This window comes from Musa acuminata, chromosome BXJ2-7 (genome assembly GCF_036884655.1).
Source record: "Musa acuminata AAA Group cultivar baxijiao chromosome BXJ2-7, Cavendish_Baxijiao_AAA, whole genome shotgun sequence".
Classification (NCBI taxonomy): Eukaryota; Viridiplantae; Streptophyta; class Magnoliopsida; order Zingiberales; family Musaceae; genus Musa; species Musa acuminata.
In genome coordinates, this window is record NC_088344.1 from 7405146 (window position 1) to 7420382 (window position 15237).

At 40.9% G+C, this 15237-nt stretch overlaps 1 protein-coding gene, 2 long non-coding RNA genes and 1 pseudogene across 3 annotated transcripts; 1 reads left to right on the forward strand and 3 right to left on the reverse strand.

Moving 5' to 3' along the window:
• Positions 1 to 2234, forward strand: LOC135616937 (homeobox-leucine zipper protein HAT5-like). Its single transcript, XM_065116693.1, has 3 exons — positions 1 to 133; positions 914 to 1305; positions 1610 to 2234. Exons 1-3 carry the CDS (start codon positions 13 to 15, stop codon positions 1997 to 1999), a joined length of 903 nt encoding a protein of 300 aa, XP_064972765.1. The 5' UTR covers positions 1 to 12; the 3' UTR covers positions 2000 to 2234.
• LOC135616938 (uncharacterized) lies at positions 132 to 5187 on the reverse strand. The gene is made up of 3 exons (XR_010488548.1): positions 4602 to 5187; positions 4408 to 4532; positions 132 to 263 (listed from the first exon to the last, which is right to left on the reverse strand). It is a non-coding gene; the product is annotated as an uncharacterized LOC135616938 (long non-coding RNA).
• Positions 5188 to 5442: 255 nt separating this feature from the next.
• On the reverse strand, positions 5443 to 10043 carry LOC135616314 (uncharacterized). Its single transcript, XR_010488316.1, has 3 exons — positions 9925 to 10043; positions 6644 to 7401; positions 5443 to 6525 (listed from the first exon to the last, which is right to left on the reverse strand). It is a non-coding gene; the product is annotated as an uncharacterized LOC135616314 (long non-coding RNA).
• Positions 10044 to 10924: 881 nt separating this feature from the next.
• Positions 10925 to 12703, reverse strand: LOC135618049 (LRR receptor-like serine/threonine-protein kinase RGI5; annotated as a pseudogene).
• Between the last annotated feature and the right edge of the window lie 2534 nt (positions 12704 to 15237).

Below are 15237 nucleotides of genomic sequence, written 5' to 3' on the forward strand. Positions count from 1 at the left end.
AGAGACAGAGGGATGGCGGGGAGGTGGCGTGATGGGAGCTCAAGCACGGCCGTTTTGCTGCAGAGGGAGGCGACGTATAAAGAGTACGCTGGCCAACTGTTTGCTCCAGGAACTCCTACCGGCGGTTCTCTGGGTAATCTCCATTTCTATGTATTTACTCCCATCTTGGTTTACCTTTGCCTTACTTTCCTGCTTCACGTGGTGCTTCTCCTGCTCCTCTTTCCATTTGCACCATTTCACCATGGCTTCTATTATTTGGTGATCTGCACCCACAAAGAAACAAAGAAGGAACATATAGCTCAGTAGGCGCTGGTTTGGTTGCACTCACTTCAATCAACCTGAAGGTCTAAATTTGTGCCTATATACTTCTTTAATTTCTGGTTTATCTTCTCCTGGAATAGTTCTAGTTGAAGCCAAACTGTCTTTTTTGATGTATGCATTAACTTGACATGCAAAGATTCCCTGGAATAATTCTAGTTGGAGACAAACTCTGTGCCTCCTTACTTTCTGGTTTATCTATTGATGTTACCAGTCAAGAACTTCCTATCCAAATGTTTCTTGTGATCTTATGTCTGCAGAACGCTCATTCTGTTTCACCAGATCATGGTCAAGCAATAAGTGGACTGCATTCGACTTGACCTTTTATTAAATAGGTGCTTTGGTTCTACTCATAGTATCCCTAATCAATACAACAGAAATGTTTTACATGTTTTCCTAAAATGCTGACATAATAACTTCTTATTGATATGCTCTTCACAGTCGAAATCCTTTGCGTCTTGAATCATTTAACGATCATAAATGCACTAAATGACTCTCCTAAGATACTAGCATAAGAAAGATTTATGATTTAGTGTTTGGATGTATTATTAGCTCCTAATATATGCAAGTTTGAAGTGTAAGATTTATATTTCAGGCTCATGGTGTCTTGCAACTCTCAAGGATGGTTATGGGAGCAGTCCTGATAGGCCCCTATTTAGGCCAATTGAGTTGGAAGAAATCGACGACGACGAATCAGATGAGCTTCTTCATCAGCCGGAAAAGAAGAGGCGGCTAACTGCAGAACAAGTTCAATTCCTTGAGAAGAGCTTCGAGTTCGAGAACAAACTTGAACCCGAGAGGAAGCTTCGGATTGCAAAGTTTCTTGGACTAAAACCCAGGCAGATTGCTATATGGTTTCAGAACCGCCGAGCACGGTGGAAAACAAAGCAGTTGGAGAAGGACTATGAGGCCCTGAAATCTAGCTATCACACTCTCAAGATGGATCACAGTAGACTTCTCAAGGAAAAGGAAGAACTGGAGATTGAGGTACTCACACTGCACTCATGTTTGAGGTGTTTATCTTATTCCAAATATCTTTCTGATGTCAAAACAAATATATTGGAATTTAATGAGAACTTGAGATAAAATTGAAGTAAACATAATTTCTAGCATGATGTCAATCCTATTGTTTTAGGCCATGATGCATCCATCTCTTACATCATATGTTTTTTTGTCTATCCTAAATTTCTGTATTCTGAATTCCTGACCATGTGATTTTAGAGAAAATTCTTAAGATTACTTTGAATCCTAGTGGACTGTATTCTTATCAGCATGAGCTTCCTCTCAACAGGTTCTTTCTCTCAAAAATAAGCTACTTATGAAGGAGAAAGGCTGCATGGAACCATTTGAGTTGAACAGATATCCTAACAAGTTGAGGAATTCGAACTCCAATTTGGACACTGGGATGAAGAAAGTGCATGGGCAGACCATGCCATGCAAGCAAGAAGATATTAACTCTGCCAACAGCACCATGTTAGACTCTGAAAGCGCTCATTGCATTGATGAAGGTAGTTATTCTATGCTAATGGAGCTCACCAGTCCCTCCAATGCCTTCGTACACGTTCGTTCTGATCAATCACAGATTGGTGAGGTTAAAGCCTGCAGCTTCTCGAGTCTTCAGGATAATTCATGCGGTTCTGAGTTCCATGTCACTGAGCAAGACCTGTGGCTGTGGCCTTAATTAGAATGCTTAACCTACATGTATATTATTACCTGCATTTGCTGACACTTCTATAGTTATCCTTCCTCATTTTGCCCCATATGTAGTGGTAGACTTCTAGTTATTAGAGCTTAATCCAAGATGTTTAGTTCTTGTCAGGGTGTACTCAGTCATTTGATCTAGGCATGAATGATCTCGTGTTCTTTTTTTGTTAAGACCTTTCTGCTAAGGGTGACATGAATATAGATTGGTACTCCGTCGTTGTCCCGGTAAAGATGGCCTATGGTATGAGATGGGATGTTAAAGGAAAGCAAACCCCTGGCTGGTTCTGTTTACAAAGGGAATATGGTGGTGCTTGCTTTGGTTGATGTAAGAGTGTCGGATAATGTATTATCTTCATCAGTGGTTGAGAGAAGAATTCATTGTGCTTGAGATTGATCTTAGAGCTGAAGTAGAATCAGGTCTCATATTGTTTTCAGAATAATAATAGAGCATATTCTTGTAACTGGCATTTGAGAGAAGATGTGGACATGCTCAAGAAAACTTGCTAATGAAATGTGAGTCATGCTTGACGAAACGGATGATACTGAGGTTTTTGGAGTCGAGTCCACAAGACTTGAGATAGCTCAAACGAGCTCGGTATTATAATACTATCGCTAAACTACAATCAAGTAGCATAGAAAAAAGAAAGAAAAACTATTATCATATGGATGTCAAATATCTGCAAAATCCAATTCCAATCATAAACAAGCAGCCTACCAGTGAATATCACAAGAGTCCTACTCTCCATACTACTCATTCTTCTTGAATGGTTTATGATTCTGCTAAATGATTATATGGATTACTCATAAATTTCATCAGCCATTTCTGAATTATCATAAATTACATTGTTAAGATTTCAACCCTGTAGTTGATGATAATTCTTCATAAAAGAAAAAATGAAATACATCATAAAATATTTTCTTATTTACTTTTTGTGTGCCTTCTACATGTATCTGTTCGTATGAGTTCTAAAATAATCACCCAACTTTAAAAAAGCTCACATAATTCTAACTACCATATTCTTAGAAAAGTCATCTATCAATGTCTTGTTAGCAGACTCGATCATCATTGCAACACCCTTCTCCATTTAGTCTCAAGGAGATACTGAATTGAATTGATTTATAAGAGTTAGATGGACATCAATTTGGATTTAAGTATTTTGGACAGCATGGTAGTCGAATCAAAATAATTATACTTCATTTCCTGAAACTTCTTTTCTAAAATCAAATCTACTCATCTTCATGTGTGGCTTGCAACCAATATCGACTTATTCTTAATCTTGCCAAAATTATTCTTATGCCTAGGGTTCTTCACAAGGTCCCATCTTGATTCTCTGCCAAAATTGTTCTTATTCCTAAGGTTCTTCTCAAGGTTCGTACTTGATTCCTTGGACTATTTGCTGGAACTATTAGAAGATGAACAACAGTGTGGCCTTTGGATTGATTGCCAGTCTCACGTCGTTGTTTAAGCTCTTCCCATTTTTCCTTTCTTATTTCTGGCTATCCTTTTTCTTTTTCTTCTATGGTGTTTTAATTCTCCAATAGTGAACCAAGTTGGGTCCATTAACCTAATCATTCAATTCCATCTAAAAGGAAAAGGTTACAATCGAACACTAGTTGTGTTCTAAGAAGCACTTGATTGGCAATATTCTCGAAATTGACTCCAGCCCTCAATGTTTTGTTGTGACCTTGTATTTTCTCTCTTGGATAAGCATTTCGTTAGCAAGTCTTATCACAAACTTTAAACTCCCCTCTCCTTTTAGAAGGTGGCAGAGCCCCACAAATTAAGCCAAAATGCCGTCAGAGATTATCCAAAACAATAAGCAGGATAAAACACTCGTTCAACCCATCTAATATTACAAAATCCATAAGAGAGAAAAAGAAAAAATCATCCAACCATTAATGCTTGGCATCTATGATTTATATACTTCAAAATATCTTAATGATAGTACATTCACGTTGAGATCATGGGATCTAACATACCTACCGTTTAGGTGTGTTGGCCGTATAGTCCAATCTTGGATGACACTCAAACTAAAAAAAGCTAATACAGTATATTCATCTGGTTCTAATAAATCAATTGACTAAGCTTGAGGATGGAGAACAAAAGTTAGAAGAAGCCAACAACTTTGAAATTCAGTACGAAATCTAAGACTCAGGTTATTTTGGCACGTACCAGTCAAATCAAGGGTCGATAAGATTAAAGAACGCCCATCATATTATTTCTTATTTTCCTAAAACTCAGGCCGCAAGGCAACTGAAGACTTCTCGTGGTTACTGTTTGGTCCGAAGTTTGATCTGATCTTTCATCTTTTATGCGTTTTTTTGACATCCGAATGCTAGAAAAAGTAGGGGGAAAAGAAAAAGAAAAAGGAGAAAGTAATGTACATTGTACCATACATGTGTTGCGGTTTGTTCATCCACGGCACTCGTAGCCAAGCTCGCCACGCAAGCACATATCCCACCGCCACTTGATCCAATAGCAACCGCTTTACACGCCCACGAATCATCCCCTAAAGAAAAGGCCACCACATCAGCTCAAACACTTGGAGACGACACAAAGAGGATGAGATCATGCACACATTGGCTTGCTGCAACGTCACGAAATGGGATAAGGTGACTGGTCCAATTCCTGTCCCATTTGTGGGTCCCGATCATGATTGATCATTGAACACTCCAAGTAAAAGTGAAGTGATACGTACACGTCCGAGAACCACTCAATAATCACAGCGTCGATGGCTTGGACGCTTAAATTTCCTGCACTCGGTACATCTTAAGAAAACCTATAGCTCGACTTCAATATGATTAATGCACCATAATTAAGGGTCGAAACTTTACATAAAACTCGAATCAAAGATAAGCTGGTGTGAATAAATAAGAACTTTTATCGAACCAATTATAATGAGTGCAGTGCGTAAAATAAAATGAGGTACGTACCTTTGACCGGTGATGTGATCGTATAGGATAGGTAGCGTGAAGAGTGGTCTCATCGAGGCATTCAGCTTCTGGTCTCCAGGAGATGCATCTTCTAATTCAAAAAGAACAAGAATACTAGGTTATAGTAATAATCTGTGCTTCTACTTTATCTGGCTTTTTGCCATGTGATGAGGGGGGGGGTCCTAAATGCTTACTACTTTAAAGGAAAACATGGTGGCAAAGCGCAACATACAACACTACTTTTATTTGCTCATTTGATTTGAACTACTTTGCTTGACTGCAAAAGAATAAGGAGCAGAAGTGAGGTGATTCAGTGCGATAATGAGTCCAGCAAACTACATTCAAGTGCTTGCAATTTCTCTTTTTGTTGGATTACTATGAATTATGTTGAAGTAATTTGTAGCATACAAACTGAGGTTAAATAAAATGATGAACAGGATTCTCCCAAGTAAAAGAGAGAAGGAAGAAAGTTATTGCTACCTGAAAAAGCATCTGAAAAGAATCTCTTCCAGAAATCACACCACCAGACTAGTCTGCAAAAGGATCAGCACAAAATAAAGTGGAAAAGAGACCAGATGTTTGTGAATGATGGGAGAATGCAATGTTTGATGTTTCGAGGAGGACTGGTGCACAGCTCTATTGCATAAACCATGCCAGACTCAAAAAAGGAACTGAAGATGTGCGTACCGGCAATATCATGTCCTCCAGCGTAAGAAAAAAGAAAATACAGTAGGATGGCACACACCAGCAATAATCAAGTGGGATAAGGATCACGGCATAACTGTACACCTCAACACAAAAAGTGAAGAGTGAGACTGTAGCCAACAGACAAAATATTGCTCTGTGGAAAACTTTAAGTCACATTCTGAGAATATCGCTGCCTCCATTCCATTTGAATCGCTTTCTCTGTAACTTTGATAAATAAAAGAAAAGAACCATAAACATCCAACCCAATATTGCATTTCACATATTTCATATATATTTATAGAACTCGATCGATATGGACGACCAGCAGGTAAAAAAAAATATTATTAAGCCGTCACTAACCAATCAAGATTTCTTTTCCTGTCAAGAAGAGTATGGGGGATTAGATATTAGTAGCAACGGGTTTAGTTAGCACAAAATCTATTTTGCATTTAAGGGATGCATTTCTACCTCCAGTATGGATTGGAAACTCAATTAAGAGCAGGCGTGCAAAACGAATCTCATGTTTCCACTTTCCACTCCCAAAGCCTCCACGTACAATGCTCTGATAAGAACCTCGCACCATAGTGGGAAAGCGGATGGAGGGATGACAATGATCAAGTATGTCGGAAATGTGATACTTAATGGATGGAGCAGGTCCAAGGAAGAGATGAAGGGCATCATCTCCAGCTTCCATCCCTCAGAAGCACACGAGAAAAACATAAAACGAAGATTGGGCCTTCCCATCAGGTATTTTACTTCCAGCTGCTGGGACTGGGCCTTCCATTCACCCAAACAGCCAATCCAGACCATGTGGGTTTTTCTCCGCAGCCCGACGGGATCTAGCCCTATCCAAATGGGCCCTCAAGATTCGTCGCCGTGCAACTCACGAAGACACAAAAAATCAATTTATAAGGATAAAAATTTCAGGAAACTCAACACTTACACAAGAAAATTCATATCAAAATATATCTAACCAAAATGATAAGAAGTAAGGTCATACCACTACCATCTCTTTAAGATAAGAAGAATCTGGCATTTCTTATCCCACCATTGAGGCTTGCTTGGCTCAGCTTGTATGTGAGAGAATATTGTAAGTGTTTTCCATTCACAGAAGAAAGCAGAAAATGCTGACTGATGATACTGTTTCTTTCAGTTTGATAGGATCCCAACGTCGGTAAAAAAACTTGTTCTCTTAAGCTCTTAAGCTGTGCCTGAGCTAATTCAGTAGTTGCCATATAGCTTGGCAACCTTATTTTCTGCAAGCCGTTCTCTGTAAATGTTTCAGAATCTGAAAGGAAACTTCATCTGTCAAGCTTAATTCAGAATCTTTAAAACTTGTCACTAATTTGGACCCTGGTCATCTATCAAGCTTAATTTCCATTGCAGATATCTTCTAAGTTCTAATATTTACAGTTTGATGCAAAATTGTCATCAATTACTGCATTCTTAGACCCACTGCTGCTGTGTTCTGTTGTGGAGCACCAAACAGTGTGCTTGTCACTTCACCACAGGATCAGAAGGATGGTTGTATATTTTCCTCACGTTGCATTTATGCCTTTCTGGTTCAGTTATCACAGCAACCTTCAGATCCGATGAACACGTGATACTAGTTTGATTGATACACTTTCTGCAGCAATTTTCCAGATATTTCACATCAGCATACTTCTTTGGCTGAGGAAGTGATTTCCAGAAATGCGAGGATGTCCAGTGCTCTAGCCAACTGATGACTGAATTTGATTGAACTAGATCATAATGAATCTGCAAAAGGCTTTCCAACAGGCAGCTTAGAAATTAGCTGAAGAATGCATTAAAATCTAAAACTTTGCTTTCTACTCCAAAATATTGATCTTCAACAGTGTGTTTATAAAGAAAGTAGAAAAAATAATGGTACAAGCAACAAACTTTTTGCCTATAAATATAATTTCATCTTATTATTGTCATCCTAAATGTTTCATAATTTAACTTACCATGCAAATATACTGATTGGCAGACAGTTCCATCTCCTAATAATCCAACTTATTGTCCTGCAGAAGTAGATCAGCATATGTGTGACACTAGTTCAGCCATTTTAGTGAACCTAACATAATGGAGAACACTAGATTTCCTAATGGTTAGACCTCAAAGAGAGGTTAAAATAGGCAACTTCCATTTAAATTCTGCTCAACACTGAATGTTTCATTAATATTCAGAATCTAATTCTCAGAAAATAATCAGCAAATTCAAATGTGTGAATCAGACAGAAGTCTTCCCCGACAACAGAATTTAAAGTGTGGAAATAAGAGTCGTCATGCCTAACCAAGAAAGGGCAGCAGGAAAATCCGTGCTTCAGGATTAATATACATAAACTCCCAAAATATTTGCTTTCTTAGCACAATGGAAAGGTATTGGTAATGAATAATCTACAAGCTACCAGTGCAAAATAGCCACAAATGGAATTTTGTTTTCGATGTCAGAAAAACAAGGATGCTAGAATTTTCAGAATAACAGTAAAAAGAATTATAAACATAAAATAATTTGTAACTAAATCCTGGAATTTCATTCTTCAGGACTAACACCTGAAAGACTCAATTCTCCAACCATGAACAAGAGCTTGCAATTTAACAATGCCCCACACGCAATGCAGTGATAACAGTTTGTTGCTTCACCAGGTGCCTAGCAACTAAAGCCTACAGTTATCTAATGTTATTGAATGCATGAAATGCCCTGAGTCACTGCATCCTAATACAGACATCAAAACAAAGTCAAGCAGAGCATCCCTTTCTTTAAATTCTCCATGTAAAATTTTGCAGTCTTCATATGCAATCCCTGTTTATAGAAAACACGTTACCAGTAGATTCAGCAATAAATGAAGAAGATACAAACCCTACTAATTCTACAAAAGTTACCAAATATTCCCTAAAGGCCGCTTGCACCAACTTTTGTTCGATCACTTGAAGTAGGGCTAATTATAAATTACCCTATATAGTTAGCTACCTTTAGTCTCCCGGTCCTTGCACTTTAAAAAGTTACATTGACATATGTATAGTTACAAAAGTGAAACATCTATGTCTATTTGTCCTAACGCTGTTGGTTTTACCAATGAAAACACGAAAACAAATGACAAAAATATATTTTTAACATTCCAACTAGTGTTCATGGACGGCGTCGATGGTGGTAAACGACGATGCCGCTAAGGGTCGCGGGTGGCTATTATAAATGAGGAGAGCGACGACGAGAGATGAGGGTCACTCTGCATCTACATCGAAATCGATATAGTTATCGAGTGATGAAAGGGCCATCAATGTAGATCTCGAGCGACATCGCTCTGCATTTGCGTCAGCGGCCCCTTCACCACTCTACATCTACGTCAATGCTAATATAAATGTCGAGAGAACCTTTTGCCGCTCGACAACTACGTCGGCATCAACACAATTGTCGAGCGACCCTCACCTCTCGCCATCACTCTCCTTATCCACAATAGCCACTCATGACCCCCGATGGCACCACCGTCCGCCATCATCGACATCATCCGTCTCACCAACTAGAACATTAAAAATTATTTTTTTGTCCTTGACTTTCGTAACATTACTCTCACCAACTAGAGTAAATGGACCTAAATGTTTCACTTTCGTAACTATAGGGATGCCAATATAATATTTTAAAATGTAGAGATCGGAATGTTAAAGATAGCTAACTACATGAAGTAACATGTAATCATCCTCTTGAAATACTAGGACCAAGAATTTTATTGGTTCTTCACAACTTGACTTTCAGGTGATGCGACTTCTCCAGCAGGTTGGATGCCGTGCTATTTCTTATAAAGTAAGAGTTGAAGTGGTGCTCACAAGAACTGGTCGATAAATCACAAGAGAATTCACAACAACACGGGATTATCCTTTCCAAGCAGTCTGCTCTTCATCAATAGCAGATTTCTTCAAAATTGCAAAGAGCAACTAAAGATCGGTTGCCGATCATACAAGCAAATATGGTACAGTTCGTAGATTATACATGGTGGCTTAATTCATGATGAACGCCCAAATATGTCCTCAATGGCAGGAACATAATAACCCCCGATCATATCACTCCCGAGAACTATTCAAACACCACTAAATTTAAGCCCTAAAATGCGAGATGCATAGATACATAACCCCATATCGCAACCAAAAATCACGAATGCAACAAACAAAGAAGCATCGCACATGGGGATCAAGCAACAACTCCCCAGCTCCGAATCGGATGCCCCTTGAAAGGAACACTAAGAGCAAAAAACGAAGAAGAAAGCGAGCGGGATCCGAAGCTCACCGAGGAAATCAATTCGCCGAGAGATCCGGACAGGGATCAGAGGCATATTTTGCAGACCCAGGAGCAGATGAGACATCCCTCGCCGAGAAAGCGATGCGGAGAAGGCAAAATAGGTGTCGCCGTTGTTGGCGGGAAAAGAAATGAGCCGCTTAGAGGGCTTAATATTTATTTGCTCACCTGTCATTCGGGGGACAGGATCCAGGCTTCTCCGCTATAAAAATCACAATCAGGTCCGGACACATCAGCATATCCGCACGATCAGGTTATGAAGCAAGACAAGAAATCCTTATTCGTTATAATCTTTTATCCCAAATATATCTTTACATTTGTTGCTTAACATTGGATTGTTTGCCGACGAAAGACGTGCTTGAATCATAACCTTATCGATCCTGATGTATCCACATGTTCGAGAGTCGGTGGAGCGTTTCGCTCTTGAGATATTTTTGATTTAATTTATATTTTAAATCCTCAAACTTCAACCTTTTCTCGCTTAAAACGCTGAAATCCTGAAGCTTTGGACCCGCATTCACCCTCTCTTTCCTCTTTGTAAAAGCATAGAATTAGCATTGCAACTATCATGAGAAGCATCCCAATTCGTCTCCAATTTAATCATAGATCAATCATCCATGAATCACAGGCTTTCTAAGAGAGAGAGAGAGAGAGAGAGAGAGAGATAAACAGAAGACAACCTATTATCCATGAATCACAGGCGTTATAAGAGGCTGTTGTGAAGTCCTTCCCCATTCTTCAGGTGGGCTCTTCACTTCCATAAGCAATGCCGCCACCTCTTTCATGGTGGGCCGATCCGATGGGGCTGAGTTCACACACAGCATGGCGATCCCCAGTGCCCGAAGCATTTCTTGCACCATCTGATCAGGCATTCCTTGTAGCTTTGAATCCAATATATTCAGTGCAGGTTCAAAGCTACTCATTTTTTTCCTCACCCACTCTACTATGTGAAGACCGTCACCAGTTGTTCTCTGGATGGCACTTCGCCCGCTTAGAACTCGAGGATGTTATCAACCGTAAAGTTTAGCCTCTGGAACGGGATAAAAGTCCATGGGTATGAGAAATCATCATATCCGGAGAACGATATGGTTGCTGATTTCACTACCGCTGGCTTTTTGTTTCTGTTGACAAGAATCCATGTTGCTACGAACAAGAGAGTGACAGAATCCAAAATGGCACAGACCAGTGCCACAGTTTTGATAGATCTGATAGCAGTTCTACGTACAAGATCAGAAGAACAGGTATAACCATCAAAAGATTCACAGAGATATGGGTTCTGAAGGTAGGAGTTCGATGATAGAGTTCGAAAGAATGGGGTGACCGGAATTGGCCCAGAGAAATTATTGTATGAGATGTCGAGAGAAGTGAGACTCGTAAGCAGGCCCAAGACCTCGATCCCTCCACCGAACATGTTGCTTGAAAGATCCAGAGATTGCAACTGTGTCAGACTGGACATCTCCTGTGGGATCTCTCCAACAAACCGATTGGAGCTCAAGTTCAAACAAATTGTCAGGCTTGTCCAGGAGCCAATCTCGGGAGGGATGGGACCCGAGAGGCCATTACCACTTACATCGAGCAAGGTCAGCCTCTGCAGGTTCCTTGTAGATTTTGGCAATGAGCCAGTGAGCAGATTATTCTTCAGGATGAGCTTATTCAAGTAACTGAAGTTGCCAAAGCTTGTAGGGATTTCTCCAGTGATGCTGTTCTCGCCAAGATCGAGTTGTTCCAAGTTCATTAGTTCCCCCAACTGAGGTATTTCTCCGCTGATATGATTGTCATGTACGTCCAATAACTCGAGAACTGTGATATCCGCAAACTCAGAAGGTAATTTCCCAGAGAAATGGTTAGAATAAAGATCCAAAAACACAAGGTTTTGCAGCTGGCCGATCTCCCTTGGGATTTCACCAGAGAGCTGGTTCTCTCCAAGCCTCAATCTAACCAACGATTGGCAATTCACCACACTCGAAGGCAGCACCCCTGTCAACGAGTTCCCCAACAAAAGCAGCTTGCTGAGCTTCTTCAGGCCAAAGATCTCCTCTGGGATAGAGCTGTGTGCAGTTGCCAAAGGATCGGGGAATAGATCCCGAAAACGAGTTGCCCCACAAGAAGAGACTCTGCAAGGACTCCAAGTTCCCAATCTGCCAAGGAACGGAGCCAGACAATGCGTTCTTGTCGAGCTGAAGAGCAGTCAAGTTACTGCAGTTGCTCAGCTCCTCCGGTATGAGACCTATGAGCATGTTGTCAGAAAGATGAAGTTGTTCCAAGACCACCAACCTCGCAAGCTCGCCGGGGATTTCCCCATAGAGCTTGTTAGCAGAGAGGTCAATCACCTCCAGCTCCGAGCAGTTGGCAAGCTCACCGGGGATTAGTCCCGTGAGCGAGTTTCCCCACAAGAGCAGGCTGGTGAGCTTCTGCAGCTTGCCCAGTTCAGGGGGGATCGTGCCTGTGATCTTGTTCATGTGCAGGTAAAGGCTCGTCAACTCCGAGCACGAGCCCAACTCCGGCGGCACAGGGGCGGAGATGTCGGTGTTGTGGAGAGCCAAGGTCTGGAGGCTCACCAGGTTGCCAAACTCCACTGGGATTGCGCCAGAGAGGCCGGTGGCGGCGGCGCCGAAGGTGGTGAGCTTGGTCAGCAGGCTGGGAGAGGAGCCTGTGGAGGCTGTAGCTAACAGAGACAGGAGAGCCTGGCCGTCGGGGGAAAGAGAAGTGGTTGGGCCAGTGAAGCTGAGAATGGCCATGGAGAAGAAGAAGAAAAGGCCAATGAGGTGATCGAAATGGTGTCGGTCTTCTTCATCTGTGTCGTCTTCCTCTGCTTGCTACTTATGTGGTTGTGTCAACCTCGATTGCTATATACTCAACCGATCAACGTCATTTGCGGCTTCCTTGGCGAGCTCTGCTGCAATAAGTTCACAACGATGAGACCGGAAGCAATGCACGTAAGGGAGGTTGCAGAAGGGAAGTAGAAGAAGATGATGCTGAGTCAACTTTGATCCGAATGATTGAAATGCACGTAGAATCTGCAATGTTTGGATAAATGAGGAGTTCCAAGATTACTTACCCACTAGATTAAGGGTGAGGGAGAGAGCTGGACTCCATGTGAGTGAGATGAAGCTTGCTTAAGCTTTACCCGATGATCATGTGGAGACCGGAACCGCAGGAGAAGGTGTCTTCTTGTACCATTACCACCGATAGCTCTCTTTAGATTAGATGACAGAGATATATAGATAGACGTAAGGATCCTTTCGACCTTCTTTATTGTCCGAAGGAAATGTAGGAAATCTAAGTATGCAGTGATGGGGATATAAACAAGAATAATCTTTGTATAGGAACAAATACTAAAAGATCAAAATACGCAACGGAATAAAATGGAAACACAATCAAACAGAACACCAAGATATACGTGGAAAACCCCTTCAATGTGAAGGGTAAAAACCACGGGGCAAACTAGAGATAATCCACTATGAGAATAATGAATATACAAATTTCAATCTCTTGTCCAAAACCCTAGCAACAACCATAAGAGAATAACTGGGATACAAGGATCACGTCACTGCCCACAATATCTAAAACCTCCCCAAGTAATCACAGCAAGAGTCTACTGTAGATTTGATCTAACCTGAGATGAGAACACTACTAGATGATTGTGAACAATCTCTCTGCGTTGTCCTTGTCTTATTCCCTTTCTTTCTCTTCCTTTTCTGTCTTGTTCTCCTTCTTCTCTTTGGAATCTCGTCGCTCTAAAGATCTGCCTCGTTACTGCCTTTTTATAGCTTTAATCTGCCTCTAAAACGCAATCACCATACCCTCCTAATCTTAATTAGGACTAGATTAAGAGGGGGTGTGGGCTGATAAAGCCCACATGGGCTGAATATGGGCTATCAACCCAACAACCTCCCCCTTCAGCCCATAAGGGAGGCTATCTCATGACTCCTCAATGTAAAGCAATGCCGACCAACTATCGGCATATCTCCTGTCTTTCTTTTGGTAAGATCTTCGTCAACATGTCTACTCCGTTGTCATCTGTATGAATTTTCTGAAGCTGCAACTGCTTCTCTTCAACTGCTTCCTAGTAACTCTCTGGTTCACATGCATCAGTAAGCATCACATACTCATCTGTAGAGTATCTTCTGGAAGGTTGACGTTGCCTAGAAGATCTTCTCAACTGAGGTTCTGCGGGAACTTCCTCTCCTACTTCTTCTTGCTCAACATATCCTGCAGGTAAATCAACATCAGGCTCTACACTATTTTCCTGCACATCTCCCCCATCACCCTGATATACTGGAGGAATAACTGGGTCGCAATCTACTAATCCTTCTGCAAAAGTCTTGGCTGGTGCCTTCTTCTTCAAATCCTCAAAGGTTTGATCCTCAAAGAAGACCACATCTCTGCTCCTGAACACCTTATGCTTTTCTGGATCCCAAAGCCTGTAACCAAATTGATCATGTGAGTAACCAAGAAAAATACATTCTTTAGACTTATCATCTAGCTTGGACCTCTCATTATCTGGAACATGTGCAAATGCACGACAACCAAATACTCTCAAATGCCTGTAGGAAACATCTTTCTCTGATCATACATGCTCTGCAACATCACCATCTAGGACTGTACATGGTGATAAGTTGATCACATCAACTACGGTCCTCAAAGCCTCATCCCAAAACCTTTTGGGTGGCTTGGCCTGTGAAAGCATACATCTGATCTTTTCCATGATGGTGCGGTTCATCCTCTCTGCAATTGCATTATGCTGAGGTGTACCAGGAACTGTCATCTCATGTTGGATCTCATGTGACCTGCAATAGTCATTAAACAATCCCGTATACTCACCACTTCAATTTCCCATGTGAACTGTCATCTTATGTATTTCAATTTCCTTTCTGTCTCCCTTTCAACCCTGGCATGAAACTCTTTGAAGACATTAATAACCTGATCTTTTGTCTTCAAAGCATAAGCCCAAACTTTTCTGGAAAAATCATATATAAAAGTGACAAAATGAAGTGCACCACTTATACCAAGAACATCAACAGATCCACCAGGAGTTTTTGTCCTCAAAGGACCACATACATCTGTATAAACACGATATAAGGCATGCATTTTTCTAGACAAAGCAGCACTAGCAAATGAAACTCTATGTTGTTTACTAGCCAAACAATCAATACAAGGGTTTAGATGTATACCTTTGAGATCTGGCAATACCTCTCTCTTGGAAAGAGCTTACAGCCCCTTCTCGCTCATGTGTCCCAATCGTCTATGCCATAACTCCATACTGAAGTTTTCCTTTGTAGCATTTAACTGCTCACCATAAGC